The sequence below is a fragment of the Gossypium arboreum genome, chromosome 9 (assembly GCF_025698485.1).
Source record: "Gossypium arboreum isolate Shixiya-1 chromosome 9, ASM2569848v2, whole genome shotgun sequence".
NCBI classification, from domain to species: Eukaryota; Viridiplantae; Streptophyta; class Magnoliopsida; order Malvales; family Malvaceae; genus Gossypium; species Gossypium arboreum.
The window spans coordinates 68,486,683-68,503,880 of NC_069078.1; the positions used below are offsets into that span (position 1 = coordinate 68,486,683).

General features: G+C 30.5%; 1 protein-coding gene and 2 pseudogenes across 1 annotated transcript; 1 reads left to right on the top strand and 2 right to left on the bottom strand.

The window, feature by feature from the left end:
• Positions 1 to 1,203: 1,203 nt before the first annotated feature.
• Positions 1,204 to 1,884, bottom strand: LOC108456417 (non-specific lipid-transfer protein-like). Its single transcript, XM_017755007.2, has 2 exons — positions 1,468 to 1,884; positions 1,204 to 1,349 (listed from the first exon to the last, which is right to left on the bottom strand). The coding sequence occupies exons 1-2, from the start codon at positions 1,818 to 1,820 to the stop codon at positions 1,340 to 1,342; spliced, it is 363 nt and encodes a 120-aa protein (XP_017610496.1). The 5' UTR covers positions 1,821 to 1,884; the 3' UTR covers positions 1,204 to 1,339.
• A 3,774-nt stretch (positions 1,885 to 5,658) lies between these two features.
• On the top strand, positions 5,659 to 9,066 carry LOC108455607 (BTB/POZ domain-containing protein At3g44820-like; annotated as a pseudogene).
• A 5,033-nt stretch (positions 9,067 to 14,099) lies between these two features.
• LOC108456474 (non-specific lipid-transfer protein-like) lies at positions 14,100 to 14,907 on the bottom strand (annotated as a pseudogene).
• Between the last annotated feature and the right edge of the window lie 2,291 nt (positions 14,908 to 17,198).

Here is a 17,198-nt window from a genome sequence, read left to right on the forward strand (position 1 = left end):
GTATAGTTTAGATAAGTTTGAAACATTTTATCCTCCTAAAGAGTTGTTTTTTAATGTTATCGTTGGTGAGATTATCTCATGTTTTTAATGATATCGTTGGTGAGATTATCATATAAAAGATTGAGTGTAAAGAGGTTAAAAGTGATAAAAACCAAATTGACGGCCCACACCTAGTGTATAATAACATACACAAAATTAAAATTGAGAAAAGAACGAGTGAAAAGAATGAAAAAAAACAAATATGTTGTATATGCAAAATAGAGAAGTGGTTATGTTTTAACTAACTATAACTTGAATTTGTCTATTGGTGTTTATTTATTTGAAGATTTTAGTGATCTACCGAGAGGAGCTCAATTACATTATTATTCCCCCCTCCCCCCAATAGAAGATTTTACATGTGGGAGTGAGATAAATTGAACATTTAAAGTTTTCCACTATTGGAAAATATTGACATCACATATATAATAATAGTAATTACATGTTATTATTTACTATCATAAAAGATTAGCCAAAATTAAAAGTGATGTAATTTGGTTAAGGTTTATTGGGCTCTAGTTATTAAATAAAGTATGAGTCAAATATGTGTAGATACTCTAGTAACTAATTTCTAATTGATGATGGGGTGATTAGAAATTAGGGTTAATGTGCAAAGGTTATATATTAGAGAATCATCTTCTCTAGATTACTTGTGTGCTAATTTAGAAGATCAAAGCCATAAAATTTGAAGATTTCAAGAAATCGATGAATTCAAGTACACTTCCATATCTAACTTTGTTCTTAATAATTTTACATGGCAGATCCTAATTTATTAAGCTTTATTTCAAATTTATTTTTAGAGTTCTAACAATAATAAATAAGCAAAGGTAAGGAGAATTCGAAAGTTGATGCATTATCAAGAAGGCATGCCTTGAAATGCTAGAATGTGTATTCTATTAATTTTTGCTTTGTAGATAATGCATGACCAATTCTTATTTAGAGAGAGTAAGCTTAGCATGTTTAATTGTTCCAAGAGTGATTATAGTGATGGTTTAATGGATTTTGTTGGCGTTGGTAGAATTTTAGACTTGAAATTTTTACCCTGTTATTTGAATGATTCTTCCTTAATTTCTTATTAAATTCTGGCATGATAATCCCATTGATTTTGTGGTAGATTTATTTAGGTTTGAGAGGATTAAACTAAGTAATTTTGTTGTGTTGGACAGATTTTGAATGCATGCTATGAGTTTGACAATTCAACAAATCTTGCTAAATTGAACTTTATGAAGATGGAACACTTGCATGATGTTCTTAAAAATATTGTTTTAGACATTCTCACGGTCTGCCGAGTTTTTGCATGACTTCACTTGACACTGCAATGCAACAACAAAAACAAATGCATTCATCAGTTACGTTTGAGTCATTAATTTTCTTGTCTTAGATTCTGTGATATTTAATTTTAAATTTGAGTGGTTAAAATGTACGAAGAACCTTTTGCAGTTAGTGCTGGGGCTGATCTTGAAAGGGCTGTGCACCCCACACATGCTTGGGAGTTTGTTCGTAAGGTCATAGTTGATGCCAGAAATGCTGGCAGCTAATGCTTTGACGCAGTTGCAAGCTGATTGGCGCTCTGGAGTTGATTGGGCAGCCGCGTTGAGAGATCTGATCCCATTGCAGCAAGGTGCAGGCACGCCAACAGCACCGTTGTTTCTCACGAAGGGAATGCAGGGTGTCAAGGTTGATATAACTTGGCCACAACTTATGGCCCCTTTAGCCAGGGGTGCACCCACAATCAAGCACAAGACCATAACCCATGCAAGCTTGACGGACATAGTGCTAGCCATATGATTCAGTAATTAGAAGAAATTAAGCAAATTTTATATAACTTGTAAGAAAAGTTGATTGTTGTGTGCTTAGGGCTTGAGGGTTTTTATAGCCAAAAGTTTAGTGAATTGGGATATGACAAGAACAAAAAAAATTAATTGCATACCAATACAACACGTCAGGAGTTGCTAAATGTGGCTCAATTCAATACAAAGCTTTTTTTCTCTCCTTCTCATGTTTTGGCTTTAAGGTTTAGTATCTTTAATGCTTGGAAATTAGGTTCCATCCACCACTATCGGTTTTATCTTGATCCATATTATAATTCTCAATTATTTTGAATTTTAGTATAGTTTTTGGTATAATATTATCGCTTTTCACATCGATCGGGTCTTAACTCAATTTTAAAAATTACTAGAAATCTATTTATTTTATAAACCTACACATTATTTTGAGATAATTTGTCTCTTTACATTTTGATAAATCTAGAAATATGTATACACATAATGATAATTATAGGATTTGAACCAAAAATATTATATCCTTTTCTATTTTAACTTCACCATTCCAACAAAAGTCTCATTTATTTATTTTTATCATTTATTTTTATATATTTATTATATAAATGTTTTCACCCACTAATATGTATCAATAATTTTTTCTTTTTATTTATAATAAAAAAACTACCAAGAAAGTTTATCATTCACTTAAATTAATTATTTGTTTTAATTTTAATTTATTTTTGAAATATAATTATTTTTAATGAATACTATTATTAAAAATTGTTTCTCATCCATAAAGTATAAACCATACTTTTCATACATTTGAATGTTAGCCCTCCTACTATATTATATAATGTTATATCATGTATAATATGTTATATTAATATTTTATATATGTTTTAATGGTTAAACATTATAATATCATACAATACTATATCTTTTAATATAATCTATAATATAATAATAATTATATATAGTAATACATTATATATTATATATTAATTATTATTGTTTATAAATGTATTGGTTGAAATATACTCTAAATCCTATATTTTCCATGCGTATATGAAAGTTAGCCCTCTTATCATATTATATAATACTATATTATACCATATTAGTAGTTTATATATATACATAAATGGATAAACATTATAATGTTATGTAATATTATATCTTTTATTATAATATATAATATAATAATAGTTATATATAATAGTAGTACATTATATATTACATATTATTATATATTATATATTACTGTTTATTATTATATTAGTTGAAATATACTCTAAGTCCATATACTTTTCATACATTTGGAAGATAGCACTCCTATATTATATAATGCTATATCATATAATATATTAATAGTTTATATATATGCATAAATGATTAAACATTATAATATCATGTAATACTATATATTTTATTATAATCCATATTATAATAATAGTTATATATAATAGTAGTATATTATATATTACTTGTTATATATTATTATTTACTATTATGCTAGTTGAAATATGTTCTAAGTCTTTATACTTCTCATACATTTAAAATTAGCCTCCTACTACATTTTATAAGGTTATATCATATCATATATTAATAGTTTATACATATATGCATTGATGATTAAAGTCGAGCTTTTTCGGGCTTTAAGTCGAATTTATCTTAGACTCGAGCCAGATTGGTGTCAAGCTTTCTCGAGCTCAAGTTTTGTTGGCTCAAGTTTTCTCGGAATTAGATCGTTACGAGCTCAGATTAGCATGGGCAGGCTTTCGAGCTCGAGCTTGTTTTGCCAGCTCTAACGTGGCTTGTTTTCGCCAATGAAATAATGCCATGTGGCATTTAGATTTTTTTAAATTAAAAATATTAAATTTAAATTAAAAATAGAAAATTATAATATTAAACATTTCAATATTAAAAAAACACTATTGATTTTGAACTGTTATTGATTGGCATTGACTGGTATTGACCATTGTTGACCGACAGTTGGTTAGTGTTGATCGGCATTAATCTGCCACGTGACACTATTAGAATATGCCACGTGTCCTTTTTTTATTTTTTAATATTATATATATTGTATTGATTAAAATGTAAAAATCATATATAATTTATAAAAAAATTTATAAAATTTATAAAATTCTAAAATATATAATTATAATTTTAAAAATAAAATAATATATAAAATTAAAATTGTTATAAAATTTAAAAGCAATTAAATTTCAAGTTATTTCAAAAAAGACCTTGAAATTTAAATATCTTTTAGAATTTTATAAAAAATAAAACTTTTAAATTATTTTTTTACAATTTTACAATTCTTTTACATTTTGTAATAATATTATTAATTTCAACCAATTCCATTTCAATTATTGTATTGTTTTGTAAATTTTATTTTTATATATTTTAATAATTTATATATATATATTTAGATTTTATATATTTATTTCTATTTCCATTTTTTTAATGTGTATATACATTCAATATAAGAAAAAAATTTTTTACATATAGTTGCCATATTGCACTCTGTGATTGGCTATCAATTTTTTAACATCTGTGAAAAAATAGATTCAAAAATATAACGAAGAGATTTTAGGTACCAAACTGAAAAGTGATTGATACTTTGAGTACCAAATTGAAAGAAAAAATTGAAGTACCCAAATGAAAAATAAATATTCTTCAAAAGCCAAATAATAAATTAAACCTATAAATAATATAAAATTACTTCTAACCAATAGTAGAATTGTATAATACATAAAACATCCATTTTATAATAATAAAATATTTATACACATAACCTTTTTTTTTTGTGATAAAAACAAAGAAAAACTAAATCAAATTATTAAGATCATAGAAGCCACTACCTTTGTTAGATTGTAAAACTGTTAAAAGTTTCGTAAGAGCTTTAGCAAACACCCGCACATTAACCTTCCAGTCAGATACCATCTTAGCTAAACGGTTTGCAACTAGATTTCACTCCCTCATGATATGTCTTATATGCCACTATTTTATATGCTATAAGGCCTGAATGATCTGCCTGATCAAAGCGGAATTCGAAATAGCTGAAACCCTTTCCTGAATTGCTTTAATCACCTTTAGACTATCAGATTGGATCAATATCCTATCACACCCTCGTCTATGTAAAAGAATTACCCTATCCAAAATACCCCAAAGTTTAACATCAAATACTGAACAGCTCCCAGACAACGATTATAATCGAGGATCCAAGCCCTTCTCTGATGACGTAGAACCCATCGACAGAAACAATCCCTGCATCAGACTTAACGGAGCCATCAGGATTTAAGACAAACCAGTTATCTGACAATGGATTATCTAGAACAGAAGATGAAGCCTATTTGATTCCTTATTGTGAGCCAAAAGGTATTGCTTAGCCTAACTAATAGAAACTTTTATGATCTCAAAAGAGTTTTAAGATGATCCTTGAAAAATGAAATAGTTCATGTTCTTCCATAATTGCCACACAAGTAATCAAAAGAGACTCGACCAACTAGCCACAACATTAGACACCCACACGCTAGAGTATAAATTAAAACTTATCCAATCAGTTAACTCGTACATGAAAAGAACTTGTTTTGCTAACTGTGTGGAACTACCTGTAACCAGACATCTTTTGCAACAGAAGAATCTCCAAGCACATATAGAACACATTTAAAATTATGTCGACATAACAGACAAGAGTCGTCCTGTCCAATACCTCGCCTTACACACTCCACATTAGTTAGAAGTATTTGTTTAAGGATGAGCCAAAGGAAGGACCTCACTCTTTGGGCCCCTAAAACTTCCAAATAGACTTCCACAATGAATCTATAGGATGCCAAGAAAGGTTCAGAGCTGGGAAAAAATGATAGAAAAGTTGGAAGAGGAGAAAATTCAGCTGGGGATAGACATCGATATCCAAAATTTAGAAGCCAAAAAAATGAGAAAGGGAAAGAATAAGGCTAAAGAAGACTTGAATAGTTTACAAACGGAGTACAAAAAACTTCGCTTATCAATAAGGACTACTGGGTTGGGCAAAACGTCAGGGCAATGGTGATAGGAAATCTAAGAAGAGAAGAATAGAGTCTATTAGTGGGAGAAAGTTCCAAGATGCTCGAGTCTAGTGGGATGCTATAAAAGGAGAATTGTTAGAAAGACAAGTTGAAAAAGTTGGACTGAAAGCCCAGGTAGCGGAGTTGGAAAAATCTTTGCATCAACATCGTAGTTGCAACTTTGTGACTAAGTTGAAAGCAAGTCGGGCTAAGAATGAGAAGTTGAAAAAAAAGATAGAAGAACTTGAGGCCTCATTGCGAAATTGTAAACTCCAAATTGAGCTTCTCGAAGAAACTAGGGAAACAAACAATGAATATTAGAAAGAGCAACTCCAACGGCCGTGTTAAAAAGAAACTAGATCATGTTATGAGCGAAGCTTTGGCCTAAGTACAAGAAGTGGCTGACCACTTGCATGCATTAGCCATTCAAGTTGATGTTCTGAGCTTGAAATATGAATTGGAGTCGGATCGTGGCCAAGAATTAGCTTGGTTTCTTAGGAAAGTTAAGGTTTTGAGTGTTAAGGTAAGACCATATATGTGAAATGTATCCGTTTTATGTAAATAAACTTGTCTTCTAGTAAAGTTGTTCTAAGGGAATTGAACTAGAATTAATGCCTTTTTTTGCATACATATTTACCATTCATTAGCATCGCATTTCTTTAAATGCATTAAATTTTTGGACATCATTGATTGTTTTATTCCACCACCAATCGTATTCTGGGGTTATCATATGATTTGTGGTAAATTTTTTCGTCTTGTGAGTTTGGTTCCATGCGTTCGAGATTTCACGGATCTTCTTTTTATAATTGTCACCCTTGTATGTGAATTCACATTGGGCCAACCATTGTGTTGCTAGAATAAACTGCCTCAATCTGTACTACCTTAATACTAGTAAATAGGCATATCCAACAGCTCCCCATATCCCAAACAAACGGACCCAATCAAAGTCTCCATATCGATAAAGAATTTTATTGGGAATCATCTAAGGTGCCCGCCATTTAACATCTTCATCTCGGAGACTTTGGAAAATTACCATCCGTTTTTCTTCAAAGATGTTTTTTTATCTTTGAGTAGCCAGAAATTCCTTCAATGGAGAATAGTATTCAAATAACACTCGATAGGAGACTTTTTCCATCTTCCAGAAGTGGCTATAGAACCAGACTAGCAAGAGTTGTGCACAACCAATAAATCTTCCTTCGCCCTCTCTTCGACAAGCATTCAAAGACCTAAAAATTTCAACCAAGATTGTTGGGACATGAGTGACCATTTTGTTGAGTCGGTCAAACAAATCTGAACCGCATCCTTTATATATCCTAATGCCTTAGGGAAGATGACTAACCCATAAATACTTAAGGCAAAGACATCGATCTTTTTCCTTGTGTCTAGGTGTACTAAGATTAAGCCCCGTAAACTCTTCTAAGTGATGCATTTACTATCCCTTTTTCTTTAATTTGGGTCGCTACTCATTACTCGCTCATTCTAGTTATTTTCATTAACCTCTTTAAGAAGATTGGGACATTGGTGGCTCCAGAGTAGGCTTTATTGACCTGGACCTTCAGGCAATAGAGTAAAGTGGTGTATTCTTTTACTGTGGGTACCATGTCTACTCTCCTTAAGGTGAAATAATCGTAATTCAAAAATTGACGTCTTAGTGTCGAGAATTGAGAATTCAAAGAAAATTTAAAATGCAACCCCCCTTTTACATGATGTTATTTGATGATATTAAAAATATCGCTATCTAAATTAAATTTGATGGAAAAGGCTCTCTAATTTTGAGTCGATCCAGATGAAAAAGTAATGTTCCATAAGTCAGGGCACAACATCTCTATTGTTGTTCTCTGTCTTTGTTTTGTAGGTTCTTGCATGGTGGTGGCAATAGTCAGTCGAGTCAACAGCAACGGGAGTCGTGCAGTTTGCCATTTCGGTGCAATCATGGCAGAGGAGGCGTCAGATCCTTGGACGTTGTGCCTGTTGACGTGGCGAGGGCAGCGGCGTTGAAGGTTTAGGGGAATTAAGGTTTTGGGTTTAGGTTTTGGGCTTGGGTTAGGATGTTAGGTATTGGGTAGTTTTGGCCTTTTTTATATGTAAAATGGAATGTTATTAATGGACCCTTTTTGTTTATTATTTATTGTGTTTGGGCTGGAAGAACTTGGGTCATTACAATCATATTTTACCGCAGTTTCCTCTCATGTCGAAATATGGAAAGACTGCTTGCATGTTGGAAGAAATAGAAAGTATCCACGATAGGACTTTTACCAAAAAGCTTGAAGAATTCCCTGGTGGCTCCGACACTTTCTTGTTTGCAGTAAAATTCTGCTACGGAGTTCATGTGGAATTTATAGTTAGAAATATTATAACAGTGTACTGTGCAGTGGACTACCTTGATATGACAGATGAGTATGGGAAGATAATTTACTTTCGAAGGCGAAAAGTTTCTTCCACAAAAATGTACTTCACAACTGGAAAGATTGTGTATTGGCTTTGCAAAGTTGCGAATCGTGCATGCCAAGGGCAGAAAAGCTCCACATATTACAAAAATGTCTGAATGTTGTATCTACGATGGTTTGTATGGATCCAAGTTTGTTTGGTTGGCCCATTATGATGTATGGTAGTCTTCAAAGCCCCTGTGGAAGCATTCTATGGAATGGAATAAACACTAGGGCAAAAATACGAAGCGCATAATTTGACTGGTGGTTCGAAGACATCTCTTATTTCAGTGTAGGTTTGTTTGAAAGACTTATCAAAACAATGGAAACAAGGGGTATTAGATATGAATATCTAGCTAGAGCTGTAACATACTATGCCGGAAAGTATCACCAGGCCTGGGCCGAGGGCAGAGTAGACCGAGTGGCAAAGCTAGGACAATCACGAGTTTTTGCTTGACTTCTGTTGCTGTTCATCAAAGGGATTTACTGGAAAACATCGAAAAGCTTCTCCCAAAAAAGAAGGGCAAGTCATTCTGCCGTATTTTACTTGGACTTCTTCGTGTTGCATCAATATTAGGTGTCAATCAGACATGCTTGGATTCTTTGGAGAGGAGAATAGGAATGTAACTCGAATTGGCTAGCCTTGATGATCTTTTGATTCCTTCTTTCTCGAATTCGGATACTCTATGCGGTACTGATTGTATAAATTCTAATTTGACATGTTTAAATTTTTTAAATTTAATTCGAACAATTTCTTTTGATTCAACTTGACTCTTATTTATCGAAGGTAAGTGAGTATAATATTTTAGAGGTAAGTGTTAGGTGTTGTTTGCATAATATGAATAGCAATTAAATAAATAAAACTCTTAAATAAACTAGCCTACCATAATTAAGTAGTTTTATTTACAATATATCTCTACTAATTAAATATAAACTTTTTAAAATAATAATGTACTAAGCTAAATATCTGACTTGAACTCATATTACACTCTCTTCATTTGCGTGATCAAACATCACAAAATGAATCGTCTATTTGATTGATTTCTTAGATAAATTAAGATTCATTATTTCTTTGAAGATTTTGCAACTTACTTTCTTTAAATTGTTTTTTATTTGTTTTCTTACAAGGTGAATTAGGGGCTCTTATAAATTTTTTAGGGAGGAAATTGAATTAAAATTCTTAAGAGATTAAAATATAATTTTATTATATGTTTATTTTATTATTTCAAGATTCAATAGAATTTTTCTCATTTGAGGCAGTAAAATGTAATTTTATCATATGTTAATTTATAATTTAATCATTTATAAAGGGGTTGAATTTTTTTTTTTCATTTTGGAATTGGCTAAGGCTCTTGCCTGCCTGCCTTAAATTCACCAATCTATTTGAATGGAAAGCTTGATTGTAAATACAAATGCTAATAGTAAGGAATTGTTGTGACTAATAGAAAGTTACAGATTTAATCATGGCATTAGGTTGCAAAGAGTTTCCTTGTGGTCAACAATGTATTCTATTCACAACAATAACAATGTATTTTATTCCAAATATTTCTAAAGGTCATATTGGATAACTGGACATAGAACACAGTGCAAAAAAAAGTGAGGAGTACTCAAAAGTTTGACAACATTTTAGTGAGGGAAAAGAAATCTATGTTGAACAAAGACAAATTCATGCGATAGACAAACATGAGCAATTGATTAACAAAAGTAAATGTGATAACATGACTATTTTAGAATCATGTTCTAATGATGATTTAGAAGATAGAGACGAGTCACTTTGTAAAGAAGAATGTTAGTGAACAAAACGTAATAGAAGAAATTTTAGACTAATAGAGTTGTTCACTAAAGTTTAGTTTAGATAAGTTTGAAACATTCTATCTTCCTAAAGAGGTGTTTTTGATGATATCGATGGTGAGATTATCTCATATAAAAAGATTGAGTGTAAAGAGGTTGAAAGTGATAAAAGTCGAATCTGGCGATGTTACATGGAATGGAATTTGAAATCGAAGTTATCAAGTTGAAATCGTTTCCGTTTATTAGCTTTTATTTATCTTTCGTCCATTGCATAACTATTTTCTCATTAATTTGCTTCGTTTGAGAAAAAAACATATTCTGTAACGGAAGCATTTAAAACTGTGATATTTAACGAAAAACGTTCGCGTTTAGGAAAAACGTTGTATTTAATAAAACCAAGATTTAGGTGCAGTTCTAAAATTCATGGAAATAGTTAAAATCCAAAACAAAGGCAAATAGTCCAAAAGTCCCAATTTACATAAAAAAATACCCGAAAATAATAGAAAATAAATACTGTCACTGAAATTGAAACAGTTCAATAATCATGTGGTCACTGTTGAGCCCTTCGCAACACCGATCAGTCTAAGGCTGAGGATTACCTGTATAGATAAAACAGGAAGGGGTGAGTTTACGTAAACTCAGTGTGTAATCCCCATAGAAGACATACATACAGTCAAACAACAGATATAAGTCGAATGCAGTCTAGGGCCTAAGCCCATTATAGATTCAGATACAGTTTAGGCCTTAGCCCATTTAGATACAGTTCAGATATAAATTAGGGTCTTAGCCCATCTCAGATACAGTATGCATACAGTAGCAGAACTCGATATCCTACCCACCAGCCTCTACACACCATCTCTGACCATCCCTATACACCATGTGGGGTTTAAAACACCCACCCAGCCCTACACACCAAGTCGTACTGAATGCGGCACACATCAGTAATATTGCAGCTGAGTTGCCAGATAATAGGCATCAAAGCCTTTTAGTACACTTCCTCCAATAATCCATCATCCCACCCCAATGTAGATGCAACTAACATGCTCAATGCAAATATACAGAAATACATGCTAATATTCAGTTATTAGTCATACATACGGATCAGTAAACATGCATACATTTAACATGCTCATTACATATATTATATATTTAAGTTACATGATTTAGGGTCTAAGTAGCGTTTACCGACCCTACAGTAGGTTCACAGTCGACTTGAGTGACCCGTGCAATCCTCGGAAACACTTTAGCTAAATGGGCCCACACGCCCGTGGCCTTGCCCGTGCGGATCACACGACTTGGCCCAGATATCACACGCCCGTGTGGCGTGTCCACGTGGGCCCACACACCCAGTTTGATTTAGCCGGTGTGGCCTACACGGCCATACTCCGGCCATCACATGGTCGTGTCTTGCGCATGGCCTGGCCTTCGTCGATCACATGGTCGTATTGTTGCACACGGCCTACCACACGGGTGACCACATCCCCGTGTGGCGTCGATAGTGGCCTTTTCTATTTTTCCCGAAAACTCGATTTCTACGTTTCGGGTACAGGGAAGCAAAAAGGGAAAATTTGGCAAAACAAAAAAGGATAGAAACTGACGTTAAAATTGAAAGAGGGGAAAACAATTGTAATTCAAAAAAGAAAATAATTCCTTAATTATCTCCACAATCCCGGAATTCACTCCCCCCTAATCTCACTAACCTACAACCAGTCCAGAATCCCCACTCAGCCAAAATTGCTGTTCATCACCGTGCAAAAATAGCACCTATGCTCAAGCAGAGATTCAAACTCTAGACCTCCCACACACCAACACACATTTTAACCACCAAACTAGCAATCCCGTTCTGTTATATACTTACAAACAATTAAACTTAAAACCTTTGAGTAAGGTTAAGGCTTTATTCAGAAAGAGACAAAAATTCATCAAGATAAGGCTTGAACTTGGGACCTCAGACATACACCCAGAACACTTAACCACTAAAGCAGATACACAATTGTGTTATAATTCTACAGAAGCAGATATAAGAAATTTTAGGGCGTTACACCCACACCTAGTGAATAGTAGCATACACAAAATTAAAATTGAGAAAAGAATGAACGAAAATAATGAAAAGAAACAAATATGTTGTATATGCAAAATAGAAAAGTGGTTACGTTTTAACTAACTATAACTCCAATTTGTCTATTGGTGTTTATTTATTTTAAGATTTTAGTGATCCACCAAGAGGAGTTTAATTACATTATTCCACCCATAATAGAAGATTTTACATGTTGGAGCGAGATAAGTTGAACATTTAAAGTTTTCCACTGTTGGAAAATATGGAAATCACATATATAATAATAGTAATTACATGTTGTTATTTGCTATCTTAAAAGATTTGCCCAAATTAAAAGTGATCTAATTTGGTTAAGGTTTATTGGGCTTTAGTTGTTAAATAAAGTATGAGTCAAATATTTGTAATACTTTAGTAACTAATTTCTAATTGATGATGGGATAATTAAAAATTAGGGTTAATGTGCAAAAGTTATATATTAGGGTTATGGTCCTTAAACTAAAGATAACATAACTTTTCTAATATCTCATCTTTAGAAAAGAATTAGAAAAGAGAAAGTCATCTTCGCTAGATTACTTGTGTGCTAATTTGGAAGATCAAAATTATAAGATTCGAAGATTTCAAGAAATCGATAAATTCAGACACGCTTCCACGTCTAACTTTTTATTATTATTTATTTTTGATAATTTTACATGGCAGATCCTGATTTGTTAAACTTTATTTCAAATTTATTTTTATGGTTGTAACATCCATAGGTAAAAAATAAGCAACAGTAAATAAGCAAAGGCAAGGAGAATTCGAAAGTTGATGCATTATCAAGAAGGCATGCCTTGAAAAGCTAGAATGTGTGTGCTATTAATTTTTGCTTTGTAGATAATGCATGACCAATTCTTATTTAGAAAGAGTAAGCTTAGCATGTTTAATTGTTCCAAGAGTGATTATAGTGATGGGTTAATGGATTTTGTTGGCGTTGGTAGAATTTTAGACTTGAAATTTTTTACCCTATTATTTGAATGATTCTTCCTTAATTTCTTATTAAATTCTGGCATGATAATCCTAGATTTATTTAGGTTTGAGAGGATTAAACTAAGTAATTTTGTTGTGTTGGACAGATTTTGAATGCATGCTATGAGTTTGACAATTCAACAAATCTTGCTAAATTGAACTTCATGAGGTGGAACACTTGCATGAAGTTCTTAAAAATATTGTTTTAGACATTCTCACGGTCTGCCGAGTTTTTGCATGATTTCTATTTAAAGGTATAATAATTTATTTAGTCCTTTAACTTTATAAAAAAAAGTTAATTTGGCTTTTCATTTAATTTTTCATCTCTTTTAGTCTTTAAATTTGTATTATTTGTCAAATCACTCCAAAAATGGATGGAAAAGTTAATGTTTTTTAACTTTTCTTACATGACATACATATGGATTGCCACGTAAGCAATTAATTTAATTTTAAAATTTAAAAAAGTATAAATATATAAAAATATATATTTTAAAATTTTTAAAAAATAATTAATTGTTAATGTGGGATACACATGAACTGTTACATAGATATCACATTTTAAAGGCTAAAAGAGGTAAAAATAAATAAATGGAGAGCTAAAATATTTTTTTCTATAAAGTTAGAAGACCGAATAAGGTATTATACTATGTTTAAATATATGAAATTCAACATAATGTTTAGCCTCTTTTGAATTCATTATTAGGGAAAAAAACATAAATGAAATAAGTATTTTGAAGATTATTTATGGCCTTTTAACGGAGCAAATTTAGTTTTTACTTTAATTTTTAATTTTTAGATTTCAAAATTTATGTATTTTAAATACTATTAAAAAATCTATTAAATTTATTGGGGTGACACACTTAAAATAAAAGACACTCATTTGTTAGTCAAGAAAAAATGAATCTAAGTTTAATAGAATAATTTTAATAGTGTTAACAATTAAATTTTATTTTAAAAATTTAAAATAGAGCAACTAAAATTTTTAAAATAAAAGAAAAGATTAAATAGGAAATATTTTATTTCTTCGTTATACGTTGTCATTCAATAAACTTAAAACTCATGCAATAGCTTGAGGTTTTATTATATTTCTAGGGACAACTACGACAAAGATAAAGAGCGCCGCTGCTATCCCATGGATCTTTCTACATCCATTTTTATTATGTAGCTATATATCATTATTTCCTTTCCCATTTGCTGACGAGCTTCCATGGCCTACTTCACTTGACACTGCAATGCGACAACAAAAGCAAATGCATTCATCAGTTAAGTTTGAGTCATTAATTGTTCTTTGCCTTAATTCTGTGAGCTTTAATTTTAAATTTGAGTGGTTAAAATGTACGAAGAACCTTTTGCAGTTAGTGCTGGGGCTGATCTTGAAAGGGCTGTGCACCCCACACATGCCTGGGAGTTTGTTCGTAAGGTCATAGTTGATGCCTGGCAGCTAATGCTTTGACGCAGCTGCAAGCTGATTGGCGCTCTGGAGTTGATTGGGCAGCCGCGTTGAGAGATCTGATCCCATTGCAGCAAGGTGCAGGCACGCCACCAGCACCGTTGTTTCTCACGTAAGGAATGCAGGGTGCCAAGGCTGATATGACTTGGCCACAACTTATGGCCCCTTCAGCCAGGGGTGCACCCACAACCAAGCACAAGACCACACCACATGCAAGCTTGAGGGCCATAGTGCTAGCCATATGATTCACTAATTAGAAGAAATCAAACAATTTTATATAACTTGTAAGGAAAATTGATTGTTGTGTGCTTAGGGGTTGAGGGGTTTTATTGCTAAAAGTTCAGTGAATTGAGATATGACAAGAATTAAGAAATTAATTGCATACCAATACAACACGTTAGGAATTGCAAAATGTGGCTCAGTTCAATACAAAGCTTTTTTCCTTTCCTTCTCATGTTTCGGCTTTAAGGTCTAGTATCTTTAATGCTTGGAAATTAGGTTCCATCCACCACTATCAGTTTTATTTTCATCCACATTATAATTCTCAATTAGTTTGAATTTTAGTATATAATATTATCATAATTTTAATAGCTTTTACACATCGATTAAGTCGCAACTCAATTTGAAAATTACCATAAATCTATTTATTTTATAAACCGACACATTATTTTGAGATCATTTATGTCTTTTAACATTTTGATAAATCTAGAAATATATATACATATAATGATAATTATAGGATTTGAATTTAAAACATTATATCCTTTATTATTTCAACTTTAATATTTCAACCAAAACCACATTTATTTTTTTTCCTTTTATTTAGAATGTAAAAACTATCATGGAAGTTTATCATTCACTTAAATTAATTATTATTTTAATTTTAATTCATTTTTGAAATATAATTATTTTTAATGAATATTATTATTAAAAATTGTTTCTCACCCATAAAGTATAAACCTTAATTACTTCTATATAATGGACTCAAATTTTCCTTTATTATTATTGATAACTTGATAAAATAAAATGTAAAATATTTTATAAAAAGTGCGAATTTCACGTGTTTGCAATCGTTTTGTTTCAATTTTAATTTCATCCACCTGTCAAAATTATTAGATTTATACATAAATATAGGTATATTAATTTCAATGTCACATGCTACGTATAAGATATTATAAAATTATACAGTAATACATAAATTCATTTGATAAAAATATAAATAGTTTTTTACCATATTATATTAATCTAAAATCTAAAATTAAAATATAATCTTTCTCTATTTTAATTTTTTATTTAAATTTGCATGTAAATCATTTAAATATGAATATTACAATATTTTATAATGAAAACTTATTAATTAGTTTGATGTATTTTCAATATTGTATTAACTTATAATTAGTTTTCAATATAAATATATATTTTTCAATTAAGTATTATAAAGTTGAAGATATTTATAAACAATTTTAATTTTTTATTTAACTATTTTTCTCATCATGAATATTGCACGTGAATATAAAATTTACTTTTATTATTGAATAAAAAATCATTCCATTCAATTAATTTAAGTAATTATTATTATATAATTAAAACATATAATATTCTAAAAATAATTAAATTTCAAATCATATTTCTAAAGTTATATAAAGTTAAAATTGAAAATTTAAATATATAAAGCAAAATGATTAATTAACTATCATTGACAATGAAATTTTCTATTTTTATTCATCTTTTTTCATTTCTTTTCTTTTTTAAATCTCTTAAAAGAATCTCTTACGTAAACTTACTAAAAATCTCTTAAATAAATTAACTTACTATAATTAAACAGCTTTATTTAAAATATATCTCGAATAATTAAATACAAACTCTTTTAAATAAAAAAATTCTAAACTAAACTAAGCATCTAGCGTCCTACTTCAACTCGTATCATTATCTCCTATTAGAAAAAGATTTGTCTTCAAATCTTGAATATTGTTTGATCACAATATAATGCTATCATGTGTTATTTTCTTGGATGTGAATTTTAAAATTAACAAAACTAAAATAGAGTTATGATGTCAAATGATGTAAAAATTTAATATTCGAGAAATCATCAAATCTTCAAGTTTAACAAATCGATAAGGAAACATGTTTTCTATGTTAAAAAAGGTAATGGTTTCTCCTACACCACCTCTAATCAACTTATGGTTAGCAACAATAATAATCGATAATTTGATCAAATCACAAAAAAAATGAAAAAAAATTATGTTGTATATGCAAAAAAGGGAGAAAAGAATGAGTGAAAAGAATGGAAAGAAACCAAATATTTGTAGGCTAAAATCCTAAGAAATCCTAAAAGAAATAAAACTCTTAAATAAATTAGTCTACCATAATTAAGGAGTTCTATTTAAAATATATCTCTAGTAATTAAATATAAAAATTTTTAAATGATAAAAGTATTAAGCTAAACACCTAGAGTCCTACTTGAACTTGTATAACACTTTCTTCATTCTTGAGATCAAACATTACAAATTGATTCGTCTATTTAATTGACTTCTTAAATCAAGTAAGATCCATTATTTTTAGAAGATTTTGCAACTTACTCTTTTTAATTTGTTTTTTTTATTATTAGTTTTTTGCAAGATGTAATCA